Genomic DNA, 15,443 nt, shown 5'->3' with positions numbered 1-15,443 from the left:
TATCAATTTTTTTGTAGCGCTGTGCTGTCAAGTACAGAAAAGCGTGTGTGGGGGAAATGAGAGAGAGAGAGAGAGAGAGAAACTGAAAATTCGATTGTGGGAGAGTAAAAGAAAAAAGAAACGCGGTGGGGTCCATTCTTTGCGGAACAAAACAAATTTTTAGAGAACCTATTTGGCGTATAGCTCACAAGTCTCATACAAAAGTTGTCTTATCATAATGTGGTAATTATTGCGGCTGTGTGGGTGAGTGTGTGTGTGCGCTGGCGCAGTTGAAAAATGTAATCCAAAAATGTCTAACAATTTTTAATTCCATGTATATTCATAATAACGATTTAAGCAGCAGTAGGATCTGGTGGTTTATACTGGAGGCAGAAATACAGAAAATTAGCATTGGGAATACAAACATCGAAAGCCAAATATACCCTTGCAGTAAATAGTTTGCAGTTTTTAGAATAATAAGAATATAACGAATAAGAAGAATACATGATCATAGTTTCCATTAATTTGTCATCGGATTTTGATCAAACTAAAACCGCTTTATGATCGAAAACAACGAAAATAGGATTCTTTTCCATTAATTGGCTTGTGACTTTCTTGTAACTGTTCGTATGACTGGCGTATAATAAAATTGTGCGATGCTTTTCAAACTAAGCCCGAAATTGTGGGCCTTCAAGTCCTGCAGGACTCTAGCATGTTCGAATTTTAAGATCTAGAATTAGAAACAGAAACTGGGGAACACAGCCAATGAATTGAAAGCTTTTTAGTGTGGCACTACTCTAGGTTCCCTCACGCCGTTTTAGTCACCCAGCTGGCTCAGCATCCAGTTAGATATGTATGTATGTACCCATCTAAGGGGTGAACTCTCTCCACTTCTTTCCCTTTCTCCCGTCATTAGATGTCTGCTCACTTCAATCCTGGTTTAGAAGTGTGTTCACTTTGGCAGGCCTCTGTTCTCGCCGTATGTTTGGCACGCGCAAGTGAATCGGGCTCACATCCCCTATAAATAAGGTCGTGGGAATGGTGGTGGTGTGGTGTTTCAAACCCTACGTTTGGGGGTGGTTGGGTAGTGCGGGTAGTGCATGCGTGGTGCGTGGTGGTTTAGAAAAGATCCAAGGAAAACAAATAGTAACTCGCATAAGGCAGTGTTTTCATCGTGCTCGATGTTTGCACCTCGAGCTTGGCGAGTTTGCGTGTGTATTCATTGCGGTGAAAGCTGTGCGACTTACGGGGTTGGTTTTTTTCGAGCCCGGATCTCTGGCCTTACTTTCCTGTTGGGGGTGTTGATAACTCATATACCTGAGCTCTTCTCATCTAAATTAGGGGAGCTTTAGTGCAGACATGATAGTGCGCATTTAACCGAAGCTACTAGGACAGTCCAGCTAACATTTATAACATGTAGGATACGGGGGTCTTTTTACTAAAACCCCTGGGCAGAGAAAGACGGCGAGAATTCTATATAGCCGTTTCAACAGCGATGTCGACGCATGGGCGCAGTATTGATTTTTCACTGCGTCGACGTCGGAATCACTCCGTGGGGTGGTTTGTCGTTCCTTCTCTTTTCGCCCAGATAGTGCCTTCTCTTGCTATCAGCTAGCACCCTCTCTTTCTGCCGTCGCGTTGCCGTCGTTGGATTTTGAGTTTCTGAGCAAACGCAAATAGAACTTGAGCACAGAGAGCGACCAAAAGCGGTGTCGTGCGGTTCGTTCGCGGCCCTTATCTCGTTCCAAAAAATTACTCATTTTATTTTCTGTGCTACAAAAAGTGTGTGCCAAAAGTTGTGGATTGACCGAGGAAATATAAAAACAACCAAAATTAAACAATAAATAAACCAACAGGAACCGCAACCAGCTAAGAAAAGATAGTTGCCAAGTCGACCAAAACAAATCCCCACTTGCATTGCCCTCAACAACACGTCAAACTCAAATACCTGAGGCAAGCAAATTAATAAACGTATTTTTTTTAAGGTTACTGCCAGTTCAACGCCAATCGCAAACTCGAACCCAATTTTCGAACCCTATATCAGTGCGCACGTGCAGCGGTTCCCAAGAAAGCGAACGAGAGCGATATATGAATACTACTCGTACTATACTTGCGGAGAAAGACGATCTAGATTACAAGTGTGAGCGGGAGCAGAAGCTGGGGGATTCTGCGCAGTGGAGCATACACTGAAAAATGGGGGGAATAAACAAATTAGAGAACGAGAATAGAGTTTGGCAATTGTGCTCAAATTTGGAGGACATTTCTTAGCTTGCATTCCATATTGCTATATACATATGAATAAAAATGTAATATTTAAAAAGGGATATTCGTGAAATCCGTGCTTCAAATAAACAGAAATTTTGTGGGAAAAATAAAGTTCCAGAATACCAAAGCTGAAAATTAGAAGAGAAAAGAAAAGAAAAAGCTTTAACAGAAGATATAAGTGTTGAATTCAGAATCGTCCTCGTTGTTTCAGATTTCTTAAGGGCTCTCAAGGTTTGCCTGCGTCACATAGACGCCTTAGCACTATGCTTAGTCTATCTCTATGTTTATTTGTATATGGTACACGTACCCAGGTTCTCGCCGTTGCTCAACTTTCAAACAAAACCAATACGATCCTACGTATTTGGACCTACGAAAAAAGCTCTCGATGTTGACGGCGATAGGCCATAATCTGCAACTGTGGATCGCTCGAGTTACAAACAGTTGTTTTGTTCCTATGTACCTTGTCATCAATGGTAAATACATAAGTACATGTATTGTTGCCGCTGCGTTTGTTGTCCCATTATTGTAATTTGTGGTGTTGCGCAGGTCCGCTACCTTCTACTATTAAACAAACAACCATATCGCCTTCGAACACTTCAATTTTCAAGCATATGGGCGCCGTTGTGGGCGTGGGCAAAATGTTTTTTTTCTATTTTGTGGTATCCCAACGAATTCTTTTGTTTTCTGATCAAACCTGTGACAGCTTTTATGACAGAGTTATAGAAAAATGAAACAAAATAATTGAACATTCAAGTAAATGAACGAACTGTGGACCATGCTTCTCGCTGTGTGCTTGACATAATCCACCGTATCACATACCTTGAAACTCTTTTAAGACTTTCCTGTCTTTGTTTTTCCAAACAGTTGCAGTTTTTATCACACTGTGCATGCGAGTAAGTCCTTCCTCAACCGAGTGAACAAGGATTGAGGCGAGAAGAGGAGCGGAGCGGAGTTTGAGCGGAGCGGAAGCAGGAAGGTTCAAAAGGCAATCCCCACCGCCAAACTGGCCACCACAAGCTATCGGCTGGTCGTGGCGCCGGCGGGCAGCCAAAGGAGCTCGACTGGAAATGTGGTTGTCACCACCACCTCCTCGGGCACCCACTCCTCGAATGGGGCTAACGGAGGATCAGGAGGAACTTCTGCCGGGAGCAGCACGTTGGGGAGCGGTCTCAACGTGACTACAATAACAGCGACCGGCGGGGGAGGAGGTCAGCTGCAAAGTGCCGGGAACAGTTCCCAGAGCAACGGAACCACCTACAAGATCGAAATGCTGGATGAGGATATCCAGAGCCTGGGTTCCGATGACGACGACGAGGATCTTATCAGCAGCGATGGCAGCTTATACGAGGGAGACCTGGGCTCCATGCCAGTGAATGATGATGTGGCCCACCAACTAGCGGCCGCAGGACCAGTGGGCGTGGCGGCAGCGGCGGCAATAGCGAGTTCCAAAAAGCGAAAGAGACCTCATTGCTTCGAAACAAATCCCTCGGTTAGAAAACGGCAACAGAATCGATTGCTGCGCAAGCTCAGAGGGATTATCTATGAGTTCACGGGCAGAGTGGGCAAACAGGCGGTAGTTCTGGTGGCCACACCGGGTAAACCCAACACTAGCTATAAGGTTTTTGGAGCCAAACCCCTGGAAGATGTGCTGCGCAACCTAAAGAACATTGTAATGGATGAACTGGACAATGCACTGGCCCAGCAAGCGCCACCTCCGCCCCAAGATGATCCATCGCTCTTCGAACTGCCTGGCTTGGTTATCGATGGTATACCCACTCCCGTAGAGAAGATGACCCAAGCGCAGCTGAGAGCCTTCATCCCGCTGATGCTCAAGTATTCTACGGGACGAGGGAAGCCGGGATGGGGCAGGGAGTCTACCAGACCGCCCTGGTGGCCAAAGGAGCTGCCCTGGGCCAATGTGAGGATGGATGCGCGTTCCGAGGACGACAAGCAGAAGGTGGGTGGGGTGGGTGTTCCAACAGCCGCCCCCGATCTCCTTTGAATCGTATTAACTCTATGCGTCCCTATTTAGATCAGCTGGACACATGCACTACGCAAGATTGTGATCAATTGCTACAAGTACCATGGAAGGGAGGATCTGCTGCCTACCTTTGCCGATGACGAGGACAAGGTTAACGCCTTGATTTCGCAGTCGGGCGACGAAGACGAGGACATGGAGCTTTCAAATCCTCCTACCATCCACACGGTGACTACAATGACGCCGCCGACGGGCAACAGCAATGTAAGTATTGCACAGGTCACAGGTCACAGGTCCCATTCAAGGTAATGGTTTCAGCTTGTTTTTATATCTGTTTGGATTTAACCGTGTTGGGTTGAATGCAAACAAGTGAAGAGCACTTTCACTTAATCGAAAAGTGTTTCCACATTTTGGGTTTCAAATAAATGTAAACACATTCTAAATGTATTTTAAAATAGTTCCTTAGGCTACCATATTTTACACGAACATAATTTGCAATAGTCGAATGCGACGAACTACTCTGTGATAAGTCACGCCCATTATTTATCCGCAACCGACATATATCGTCTTACTAATCCATCAACCAATCCACATCGAATCATCATCACAGCAACCGCAGCAGGTGAACGTTGTGAAAATCAATAGTGCTGGAACAGTGATCACCACCCACACGGCCCAAAGCAACACTCCTGCTCCGACAATCATCCAGAGTACCAATAACCAGCACGTGACCACGACGGCTACGCTGCCCGCCTCCACGAAAATTGAGATCTGCCAGGCGCCGGCTCAGAATCAGCAGCACCAGCAGCACCATCAGCACCACCAGACGCACCTACCCAACGCCGTGCACATTCAGCCAGTGGCCGGAGGACAGCCGCAAACAATCCAGTTGACCACTGCCAGTGGAACGGCGACCGCCACAGCGGTTCAGACGACAGCCGCCGCCGTAAGTGCGGCGCAGGCTCACGCGCATTCGCAGTCCCAGGCTCACTCCCAGTCGAATGCTAACCAGACGGTCACTGCCCAGCAGATCGCCAATGCTCAAGTCTGCATCGAGCCCATTACGCTCAGCGATGTTGATGTTCGTACTAATCCGGATGAAATGCCCCTTAAATTGCTGTTGTGCTTCCCAACCGAGCCAGGACTAGGGTCCAGACTTGTCAGACTTGCACACTAGAATAGCACAATACCGATTCATTGTGATTCATACCTACAAGTAGCTTAAAACGCTTTCTGTAATATGCTGTACTGGCTTCCTACTTCGCCATGTTTTCTCCTAATTGCACACTGCGATTAGGTTGCATTAGGTGAATTGGAGTAACGCAGATTGTAAGACCAATAGCTATCTTATTTAAATTGCATACTGATTCAAAGATTTAAATGTATCAGCCCATTGTTGATTGTTAATTGGATAAAAGGGAGTAGGAAAATGGAAAAGAACAGATAATATTGTGAAACTTTTGTGCATAGCTTACAAGTCTTACACCCTTTTCTTGAAACTTGCATTAACTGAATGATGTTTGGCTCAATCTTTCGTTTTTATTGATATTACTTTTCGTTTATTCTTCGTGTTGGTCCCGATGATTCTCTTATTTTATTTAAGTCAACCTAATATGACCTGATTTTTTGTTTCGTCTGTTTGTGTTCTGTTGCAGCTGATTGTTATCGAGTTATTGGTTATTTTCATCATTATTTGCATCCGCCACAAACCGAAAAATCACACCCACATGTAAATACGACTTCTGTCACTCTAAAAACACAAACAAAACATTTTTATCTTTATTTTAAGAATTATCAGTAGTGCTTGCTTAATATGCATTTCGGTAGTTTTATTCTTAAATTCTATTACTTTGTTCTGGCTTAGTCATATGCACATTTAAACAGTTAGTAACGATTGTAATTTACCATTTATACACAGTACACCACGCAAACGGTCCTCTCACAGAATGCCGATGGTACCGTCTCGCTAATCCAGGTAGACCCCAATAATCCTATTATCACATTACCGGATGGCACAACTGCCCAGGTTCAAGGTGTGGCCACGGTAAGTACATTTAGTGATCCGTGCATCCTCGTTTGAGTCCTTACCTGCAACTCTTGTTTCAGCTCCACCAAGGTGAAGGCGGTGCTACCATTCAGACAGTCCAGAGTCTCACTGATGTGAATGGTCATGAGAACATGACCGTAGATCTTACCGAGACGCAGGATGGGCAAATATATATTACAACGGAGGATGGCCAAGGTATATATTATCGCTGAGTACTCCGAGTTGAAGTTACACGTGTCATTGCTATACGCACTTACCAAACGCATTTTTACTTTGTCTTAGGTTATCCCGTTTCGGTGAGCAATGTGATCTCAGTTCCCGTCTCTATGTACCAATCGGTGATGGCCAACGTGCAGCAGATCCAAACGAACAGCGATGGAACAGTGTGCCTCGCGCCGATGCAGGTAGATACAAGTGTCAATCGCTCCACCAGTACCGCAAACAGTTCCTCATCCTCTTTGGGAAATGGCGGCGTTCAATGCTACTCGCTGATCTCGGCGGGATCGTCAGTCCTGGGCCGTCGCAGTGGCGCGATGATTGGGCATCAGGTCACTCCCGGGGAACGTTTCTACCTAGCCACATCCACCTCCACGTCCAGCAGTTTAGGGCACCACAACAACAATAATACAACCCTAGCAAATAACAATAATAGCGTAAAGATGCACATGCCCTTGCCCATAGTGCTGGCCACTCCTAGCAGTCCCCAGGTGGCCAACAAGAGAACTACCAGGAGATCCACCGGGGTTAGTGGGGGAGGGGAGCCAGTGATGGTTCAGAAACGTGGGAGACCCAATTCCTCAGCAAAAAACAAACCCCAACTAAATGCCAATGAAAATTGCCACTCCTCCGCCGGTACTTCCTCTTCCATCCGTTGTGTGGACAGCGCCAGTTTAACCAGTGTGCAGCTCCAACTGCCGGCCATCAAGCTGGAGCATTTGGGGTAGAGTCTCCTAATTAATAATCCATATTATCTCGAATCTAGTCAATTGCGGCTTTCCACAAACAGAAAAATAAGAAACGCACAACTGCACTTGCCATTTAAACTTAGACGCGCACATATTGTGAATGCCAAATAACCGAAATAGTTACAGCCAAAGGAAATTCCTCAGTTACTAACTATTTAAATTGAATTTAGCGCCGAGAGTAGAAAACCAAAAAATTTGTTGAAAATTAAACCAAAAATCAATTCTAAATTAAAAATTAATGTTGTTCCTAGTTTACAGAGCTACAAAACATAATAATTTATAGTTTTAGCCATTTGTTTAGTTGTTAAATTGTGGAGTACATATATTTATGCGCTTAATCTTGCTAAGAGCGCGAATCAAACCAAATATTAACAAATTTAAGTTGTACAATTAGGTTAGTTCTAGCCTGTAAGTTATACAGCAAACAGGGACCAGCCAGCCTAAAGTTAGACGTACCTGTAACCCCGTGAGTCCTTGCTCCGTAACCCACCATGCAATCCCTTAAACGTAGTCAATGCGCATTAAAAATGCGCAAAGACGGGAAAATGAGTTTATCATTGGAGGTATTCACCTTTAGTCGGGAGATAAAAATGTGCTATATATATGTGGAGGGATATTTGATATATTCTCCAGAAAGTGGGTGCAAAATTAATTTTATGTTGATCTAGTACTGTTTCCATTATTGCTATTGTGTTTCAATGAAATCAATATTGCTTTTACCGTAATTATTGTGTTTACATGTTTGATTTTCATATTAATCGCATATTAAATTGTTTTAGACCAAATTTTGTTTTTAATGAAGCCAAGTCAATTGCGAAAGGAAGAAAATGAAAAAGCAACAAATTTTATTAAAAAAAAAGCGATTGTTGTGATTTTATTATAATTTTATTTTTAAATATTTGCTTATATATTGTGTAAACTGAAATGCTAAAAATAAAGCCAGCAATTTACCTTCAAAATCATTTTTTATTTTTAATTATTGTTGGTCTCAGAATATACATATTTTGCTTGTCCTGATTTTTTATTGAGTTAATGTAAGTATATTTTGCTATTATACATTTTATCTTATAATTTTATACTTTATTTTCTTTTCCTTTTAACTAGATAGAAAAAGTGGACAATTTTCGAGGACCCCTTGATCTGTAAAGAAATATTATGAATTTGCTCTTCTACTAACTAAGATAACCCTTTTCTTCAAATCCTGAAAGGTGGAGAATGGCGACCAGCTGGAGACCATCACCATGTCGCCTGGAATGCACCAGATGATGATCCAGGGAGGTCCTGGCCAAGAACCCCAGCTGGTACAGGTGGTCAGCTTAAAGGACGCCACTCTGCTCAGCAAGGCCATGGAGGCCATTAATTCCGGCAACGTGAAGTCTGAAGACACGATTATTATGGAACAATAGCTGGAGCCCATAGAAGGCATGATCTCGCCTGAGTTGAGCGATTGACGTGCCGTATTCTCTGGGCCTCGAAGCTCTCCTGACTGACTACCCGTCTATAACTTAGGGTTCCTTTTGCCCCACCAAAAGAATGTTTTCCAAGTACCTGAAAGGTGTTGCTAACGGAGACAGAAGCAATAGGAACCCCATGGTCCCGTCTACCCAAGTATAAACCATCTAGTCATCGCATGTCTAGTCAAGAGTGCTTTCTCTGTATAAAGCGCGCAAGCAGTTCAGACTTTGCATAGATAAATATCTTTAACTACTCGTAACACCCTTATTCCTACTATTTTTTGTGCGTTTTTTTTGCTCTATAACTAATTTAAATCTAAATTATATTAGCTATACAATTGTAACAAACGTATGCCAAGGTGTAAACATTATAAGCGTTACTTCTACGTGGCACTATATATATATGATAGATATACTTGTGCAACATTCGCTATAACTAACCAATAAATATTTAACGAAGAAGAAGGGTTCATAAATTATACAATTGACTTAGGACAACTGATAAAGAACGCAATGCAATGTAACCAGAGAGCATCACTTTAAACTTAAATATATTACCTAATAGCTAACGATAATGAATACTATTCATAATTAATAAATAAACCAAAGAGTGTACGACATAATCACCTTTTTTTATAAAACTTTGGTATGAAGACCTGAAGATGCGATCAATGTTTTTAAGCCTTGGTCAGAGTAAGCGATTGTACATTTTTTTCCGGCCCATATCAGCATATAGTGCAGTGATGTAACAGTTCGGAAATCGCAAAAAGTTTGCCCACCGAGCCCACGTCTCTTGTTTAATTCACTGATCGCTTTTGTCTCGCTGACTAAACCCCAGCCTAAACCCAAAATATACACTAGGGGGGAGGAGAGGACACACACGCCAAAAGTATTATAAGTTCATGGAGGCAGCAAACACGTTTTCCCTGCGCCGCATCGTAGTTTAAGCCGAGCCCAAGGGACGTTGACCCGCTGATCCACTACACTACAAATGATGCCGGCACTGGTGGAGACCGAAATGAAACTGTAACTGCAGGCTACCTGCAATAGGTGGAGAGTGCTAAGCAGAAAATGTTATGCTAAAAGTCAATTTATATTTACAGGTATGTAGTTTTATAATATATAGTTTTAAAATTAAAAAATAATAATCATTTTATTGAAGGCATTTGCCTGCAACGTAAAGAAATTATGTGACTAATAGATCCCTATATACTCAAATCTGTTTTTGTTTGGATTTTAGCCTGCACATCTATTGGAAGGGATATTTGCACGACTGCAAAAACTTTAGATATTTTGCTGTTTTTTATTTTAATTTATAATAATCAAATTGTGCACTTGTGCAACAGCTTATAAAAGGGCTATTTCCATTCTTAAATCATCATCCATATCCCGCTAGGGCAAATTTGTCTTAGAGTCATTTTGTTGTAGTTCGTTGGTGTTTCGCGATTTAAGCGACTAGTCATCGTGATTGCCTCCGAGGGATTTTGTCAAAGTTTTAGACCAAATTACCATCGATATTCCCAGATGCAAATCCAATAACCGCACAACGTCACAAGTTGCAAGTTGGACTGAAGTTGCTATTGTGACCGGCAATGTTGCGGATTATGCAATGGGAAAGGTGCACCATCAACTTGTCTGTTGGGAGATGTGCATTTACTATACAAACAAATCTTTGGCTGACTACAAAACTATTGCAGATGCAGCAATCGGATGGAGTTGCAGTTATGAGTTGTCTGCAGCTTTCGCCTGCTATCTTTTTCACCCCATCCATTGGGATTTCAAAACTAATGCCCATTGTTGAATCCTCCCCCTGACGATGATGCGGCACCATTTGGCCCATATTGCAACAATAACACAGAAAAAAATCAATGGTAATACTAAATTCTTTTATTGTAGTTATTTAGGATAATATAATTAAATTTGTAGTTCCTATTCGCTTATAGCATACAAACTATATTAAGGTTATAGGTCTATTTTGTAGATAAACCTATTTTTAATACATATTTTATATATTTATATATAATATTTTTATATATATTATATATATATATAATATATATAAAAATATTATATATATAAAAATATTATATATATACATATATATATATTACAATATTTAATTTATGCTTTTGAAAACTCGTACTAACATATCCTTTCTTTAGATTACCACCTTATTCTTAGCAGTGCCTCGGTAGCACCTTCAATATCTGCCAACCACACAGTAAGCGTTAAAAAATGTTTTTCCTTTTGCCATCTGGCAGAGCCAAGCTTTTCCGGTTAAAGTTATGTCGCGTCTGGTTTGGTATAAAAACTCTCGCTGCCATCTGTGGTCGTGTCAGTTGTGGATTTGCACTAAACCCACTAGTTAACCCAAGCGGAGTGTTTTAAGCTATGAAAGTACGGTTCGTCGTACGCCAGGATAACTACTAAATTATCCTGAATTATCCTAAATTATTGCGCTGGCTCCCGTGCTGGCCATTTTTTTTTAAGTGATTCTAATAAAGTGTTTATGCTTTTCAGGCCTTTGTGTGTCTCCTGCTCATCGGAGCGGCCAGTGTGACGGCTAAGCCTAAGCCCGGCGGAGGAGGTGGCTGGTCCTCTGGAGGAGGTGGAGGCGGATGGTCATCAGGAGGTGGTGGCGGTGGTGGTGGTCATGGAGGCGGAGGAGACGTGCAAATTATTAAAGTGATTACGGAGAGCGGATCTTCTGGAGGCGGCGGAGGAGGAGGTGGCTGGTCCTCAGGGGGTGGCGGTGGGGGCGGAGGTGGATGGTCTTCTGGAGGTGGCGGCGGTGGCTGGTCCTCAGGTGGAGGCGGCGGAAGCGGAGGCGATGTTAAACTCATCAAAATCATAAGTCTCGGAGGCGGCGGAGGAGGTGGAGGAGGACATGGTGGTGGTGGAGGAGGCTGGTCTTCTGGAGGAGGAGGTGGCGGTTGGTCATCAGGCGGAGGTGGTGGTCACGGAAGCAGCGGAGGTGGCGGCACCAAGGTCATAAAAATCATCAAATTGAGCTCTGGCGGCGGCGGCGGCCATGGAGGTGGCGGTGGCGGCGGCGGCCATGGAGGCGGCGGCGGTTGGCAGCCGGCTGGAGGTTGGGCCTAAAATCTTAGTCCAATCCTAGTTGTCAAATCAATCTTTAACCACTTTTGTAAATACTGTACATATGTATTCAAAATGAAATTTTTTTTTGTTATTACGTTACTTACCTAATTGATGTAGCAAATCGCACATGCTTGTTAAATCAATAAATGTACCCCAGTACAAATAGCAATACAAAAGAGGAAATGAAAGAGCCCATATTCCGAAATTATTTTATGCCAAAAAATGTAATTTCTCAATTTTTGTTAGCAGGCGATCATGATCAGTAGCAGGTTTATTGAAATAAACTACCAAAAGTAAGCTTTACTTTCAGCGATCAGCTGTTCGTTTCCACCTGCTATCTGTTTCTGTTCGCCTGGTATTCAGCATCGGTAAAACTGACAATTTTGGCCGAAGAAATTGGTTGTGGTGTTCCGAGATAAGGCAAATTGGTGATTTTTCGATTTGAAGTACCAGGCGAACAGAATCGAATAGCAGGTGGAAACGAACAGCTGATCGCTGAAAATAAAGCTTACTTAGGGATGGGCGATTCAAATGAACTGGGAGCTTATCGGTTCAAAGCTCGTGACACGTCCACTGGAACGACCGATTCATTTGAATCGCCCATCCCTAAGTAAGCTTTACTTTCAGCGATCAGCTGTTTGTTTCCACCTGCTATCTGTTTCTGTTCGCCTGGTATTCAGCATCGGTAAAACTGACAATTTTGGCCGAAGAAATTGGTTGTGGTGCTCCGAGATGAAGCAAATTGGTGATTTTTCGATTTAAAGTACCAGGCGAACAGAATCGAATAGCAGGTGGAAACGAACAGCTGATCGCTGAAAATAAAGCTTACTTAGGGATGGGCGATTCAAATGAACTGGGAGCTTATCGGTTCAAAGCTCGTGACACGTCCACTAGAACGACCGATTCATTTGAATCGCCCATCCCTAAGTAAGCTTTACTTTCAGCGATCAGCTATTTGTTTCCACCTGCTATCTATTTCTGTTCGCCTGGTATTCAGCATCGGTAAAACTGACAATTTTGGCCGAAGAAATTGGTTGTGGTGCTCCGAGATGAAGCAAATTGGTGATTTTTCGATTTAAAGTACCAGGCGAACAGAATCGAATAGCAGGTGGAAACGAACAGCTGATCGCTGAAAATAAAGCTTACTTAGGGATGGGCGATTCAAATGAACTGGGAGCTTATCGGTTCAAAGCTCGTGACACGTCCACTAGAACGACCGATTCATTTGAATCGCCCATCCCTAAGTAAGCTTTACTTTCAGCGATCAGCTATTTGTTTCCACCTGCTATCTATTTCTGTTCGCCTGGTATTCAGCATCGGTAAAACTGACAATTTTGGCCGAAGAAATTGGTTGTGGTGCTCCGAGATGAAGCAAATTGGTGATTTTTCGATTTAAAGTACCAGGCGAACAGAATCGAATAGCAGGTGGAAACGAACAGCTGATCGCTGAAAATAAAGCTTACTTAGGGATGGGCAATTCAAATGAACTGGGAGCTTATCGGTTCAAAGCTCGTGACACGTCCACTAGAACGACCGATTCATTTGAATCGCCCATCCCTAAGTAAGCTTTACTTTCAGCGATCAGCTGTTTGTTTCCACCTGCTATCTATTTCTGTTCGCCTGGTATTCAGCATCGGTAAAACTGACAATTTTGGCCGAAGAAATTGGTTGTGGTGCTCCGAGATGAAGCAAATTGGTGATTTTTCGATTTGAAGTACCAGGCGAACAGAATCGAATAGCAGGTGGAAACGAACAGCTGATCGCTGAAAATAAAGCTTACTTAGGGATGGGCGATTCAAATGAACTGGGAGCTTATCGGTTCAAAGCTCGTGACACGTCCACTAGAACGACCGATTCATTTGAATCGCCCATCCCTAAGTAAGCTTTATTTTCAGCGATCAGCTGTTCGTTTCCACCTGCTATTCGATTCTGTTCGCCTGGTACTTTAAATCGAAAAATCACCAATTTGCTTCATCTCGGAGCACCACAACCAATTTCTTCGGCCAAAATTGTCAGTTTTACCGATGCTGAATACCAGGCGAACAGAAATAGATAGCAGGTGGAAACAAATAGCTGATCGCTGAAAGTAAAGCTTACTTAGGGATGGGCGATTCAAATGAATCGGTCGTTCTAGTGGACGTGTCACGAGCTTTGAACCGATAAGCTCCCAGTTCATTTGAATCGCCCATCCCTAAGTAAGCTTTATTTTCAGCGATCAGCTGTTCGTTTCCACCTGCTATTCGATTCTGTTCGCCTGGTACTTTAAATCGAAAAATCACCAATTTGCTTCATCTCGGAGCACCACAACCAATTTCTTCGGCCAAAATTGTCAGTTTTACCGATGCTGAATACCAGGCGAACAGAAACAGATAGCAATTTTACCACCAAAACTCGGTTCAAAAGTCCGGTTTTTGGGACATTTCATTGTTTTATGCACCAGGCAATCATAATTAGCAGTAGGTGGCTACAAAAATCGAAATGATCGTTGACCACGTCCTGACATTTCTGTTCGCCTGGTTTATGAAATCCAGAATCTCTCAATTTTCCCAACATAACTCTGGTTTTCGGCACATTTCATTACTTTATGAACCAGGCGATCTTAATTAGCAGTAGGTGTCTACTAGAAACGAAATAATCGTTAGCCACTTCCTGACATTTCTGTTTGCTTGGTAATTATTTTATTTTTTGTCTAAAACGCTTATACTACAGAAGAACATTTAATATGTGTAATATAATTATTATAACACCATTTTAAATGTGCAAAAAATGGCAAAAAAAAAAATGCATCAAAAAATATTGCCAATAACTTGATTATTTCAATCGGCGTTTTAACCATAACCAGGCCAAAAACGGCGGCAGAGCTAAAATAAAGACTGTTTTATAATGCCAATTTACATAACTAACTATCCCTATCACTACTTTTATGATTTTCGAAAAATAAAATTTTAACAAATTTTTGATAAGGGGTACCATCATCAAAATTTGCGAAAAATTGCAAAAATTTAGCATTTCCTTTTTTAACACAGGTGGATAGGGAATTTTGTTACGAATGCAAAGAGGTATGGCATTCCACTTTTCGACAACTATTTTTATTGCTATCGAGAAAATACTGATTATTTTGTATCAAAAAAACGTATAGGTAGGTAACGAGCAACGGATAAAGAACGGTTTTTAACAATTTTTTTTCGGTGTGATATTCTTGAGTATTCTCTAATTTGTCCTGCATTTTTGTCATTTTTTCTGTCTTTTGGCGATCGTCTACAGAAGAGCCAGATTACTCTGACTTCTACTGGAAAAACTTGTTTCGCGCTTTTCTCGAGCGTTGAACTAAAATACTCCTTTAACTAAGGGGAAATATCTGAAAGAGGAATTCACTAGAGGGAGGCAACGAATGTACGCCTTTTCATCAACTGGATAATATTTGGACAATTGGAAAAATTGTATATAAAATCGTTTGCCTTTATTTTCGCTACATTTACATATTTATCATGGGCTGTACATGATTGTTTTCCTAAAGCATCAACAGGTTTTCAATCGACTTGGCCGATTGCAGTTTAAGCCAAACCGCTTTTTACACCCTTTCCTGTCAAGCTTACAATTTTTTCTCGTGTTTCAGGTTTTCCTTAGTGCGAAATTGAACGGAAAATCGCGGC

At 42.2% G+C, this 15,443-nt stretch overlaps 2 protein-coding genes across 2 annotated transcripts; both read left to right on the top strand.

Annotated features, from left to right (window-relative positions):
- The first annotated feature begins 3,179 nt into the window (after positions 1–3,179).
- Positions 3,180–7,959, top strand: LOC6523785 (DNA-binding protein Ewg). The gene is made up of 6 exons (XM_002099624.4): positions 3,180–4,201; positions 4,277–4,486; positions 4,833–5,303; positions 6,141–6,266; positions 6,329–6,464; positions 6,552–7,959. Exons 1-6 carry the CDS (start codon positions 3,512–3,514, stop codon positions 7,211–7,213), a joined length of 2,295 nt encoding a protein of 764 aa, XP_002099660.2. The 5' UTR covers positions 3,180–3,511; the 3' UTR covers positions 7,214–7,959.
- Positions 7,960–8,637: 678 nt separating this feature from the next.
- Positions 8,638–11,973, top strand: LOC6523784 (putative glycine-rich cell wall structural protein 1). The gene is made up of 2 exons (XM_002099623.4): positions 8,638–11,085; positions 11,209–11,973. Exons 1-2 carry the CDS (start codon positions 11,080–11,082, stop codon positions 11,788–11,790), a joined length of 588 nt encoding a protein of 195 aa, XP_002099659.1. The 5' UTR covers positions 8,638–11,079; the 3' UTR covers positions 11,791–11,973.
- Positions 11,974–15,443: the final 3,470 nt, after the last annotated feature.

The sequence above is a fragment of the Drosophila yakuba genome, chromosome X, assembly GCF_016746365.2.
Source record: "Drosophila yakuba strain Tai18E2 chromosome X, Prin_Dyak_Tai18E2_2.1, whole genome shotgun sequence".
Lineage (NCBI taxonomy): Eukaryota > Metazoa > Arthropoda > Insecta > Diptera > Drosophilidae > Drosophila > Drosophila yakuba.
Note: the sequence above shows the minus strand (reverse complement) of the source record. Positions and strands in the feature narration are given on the sequence as shown.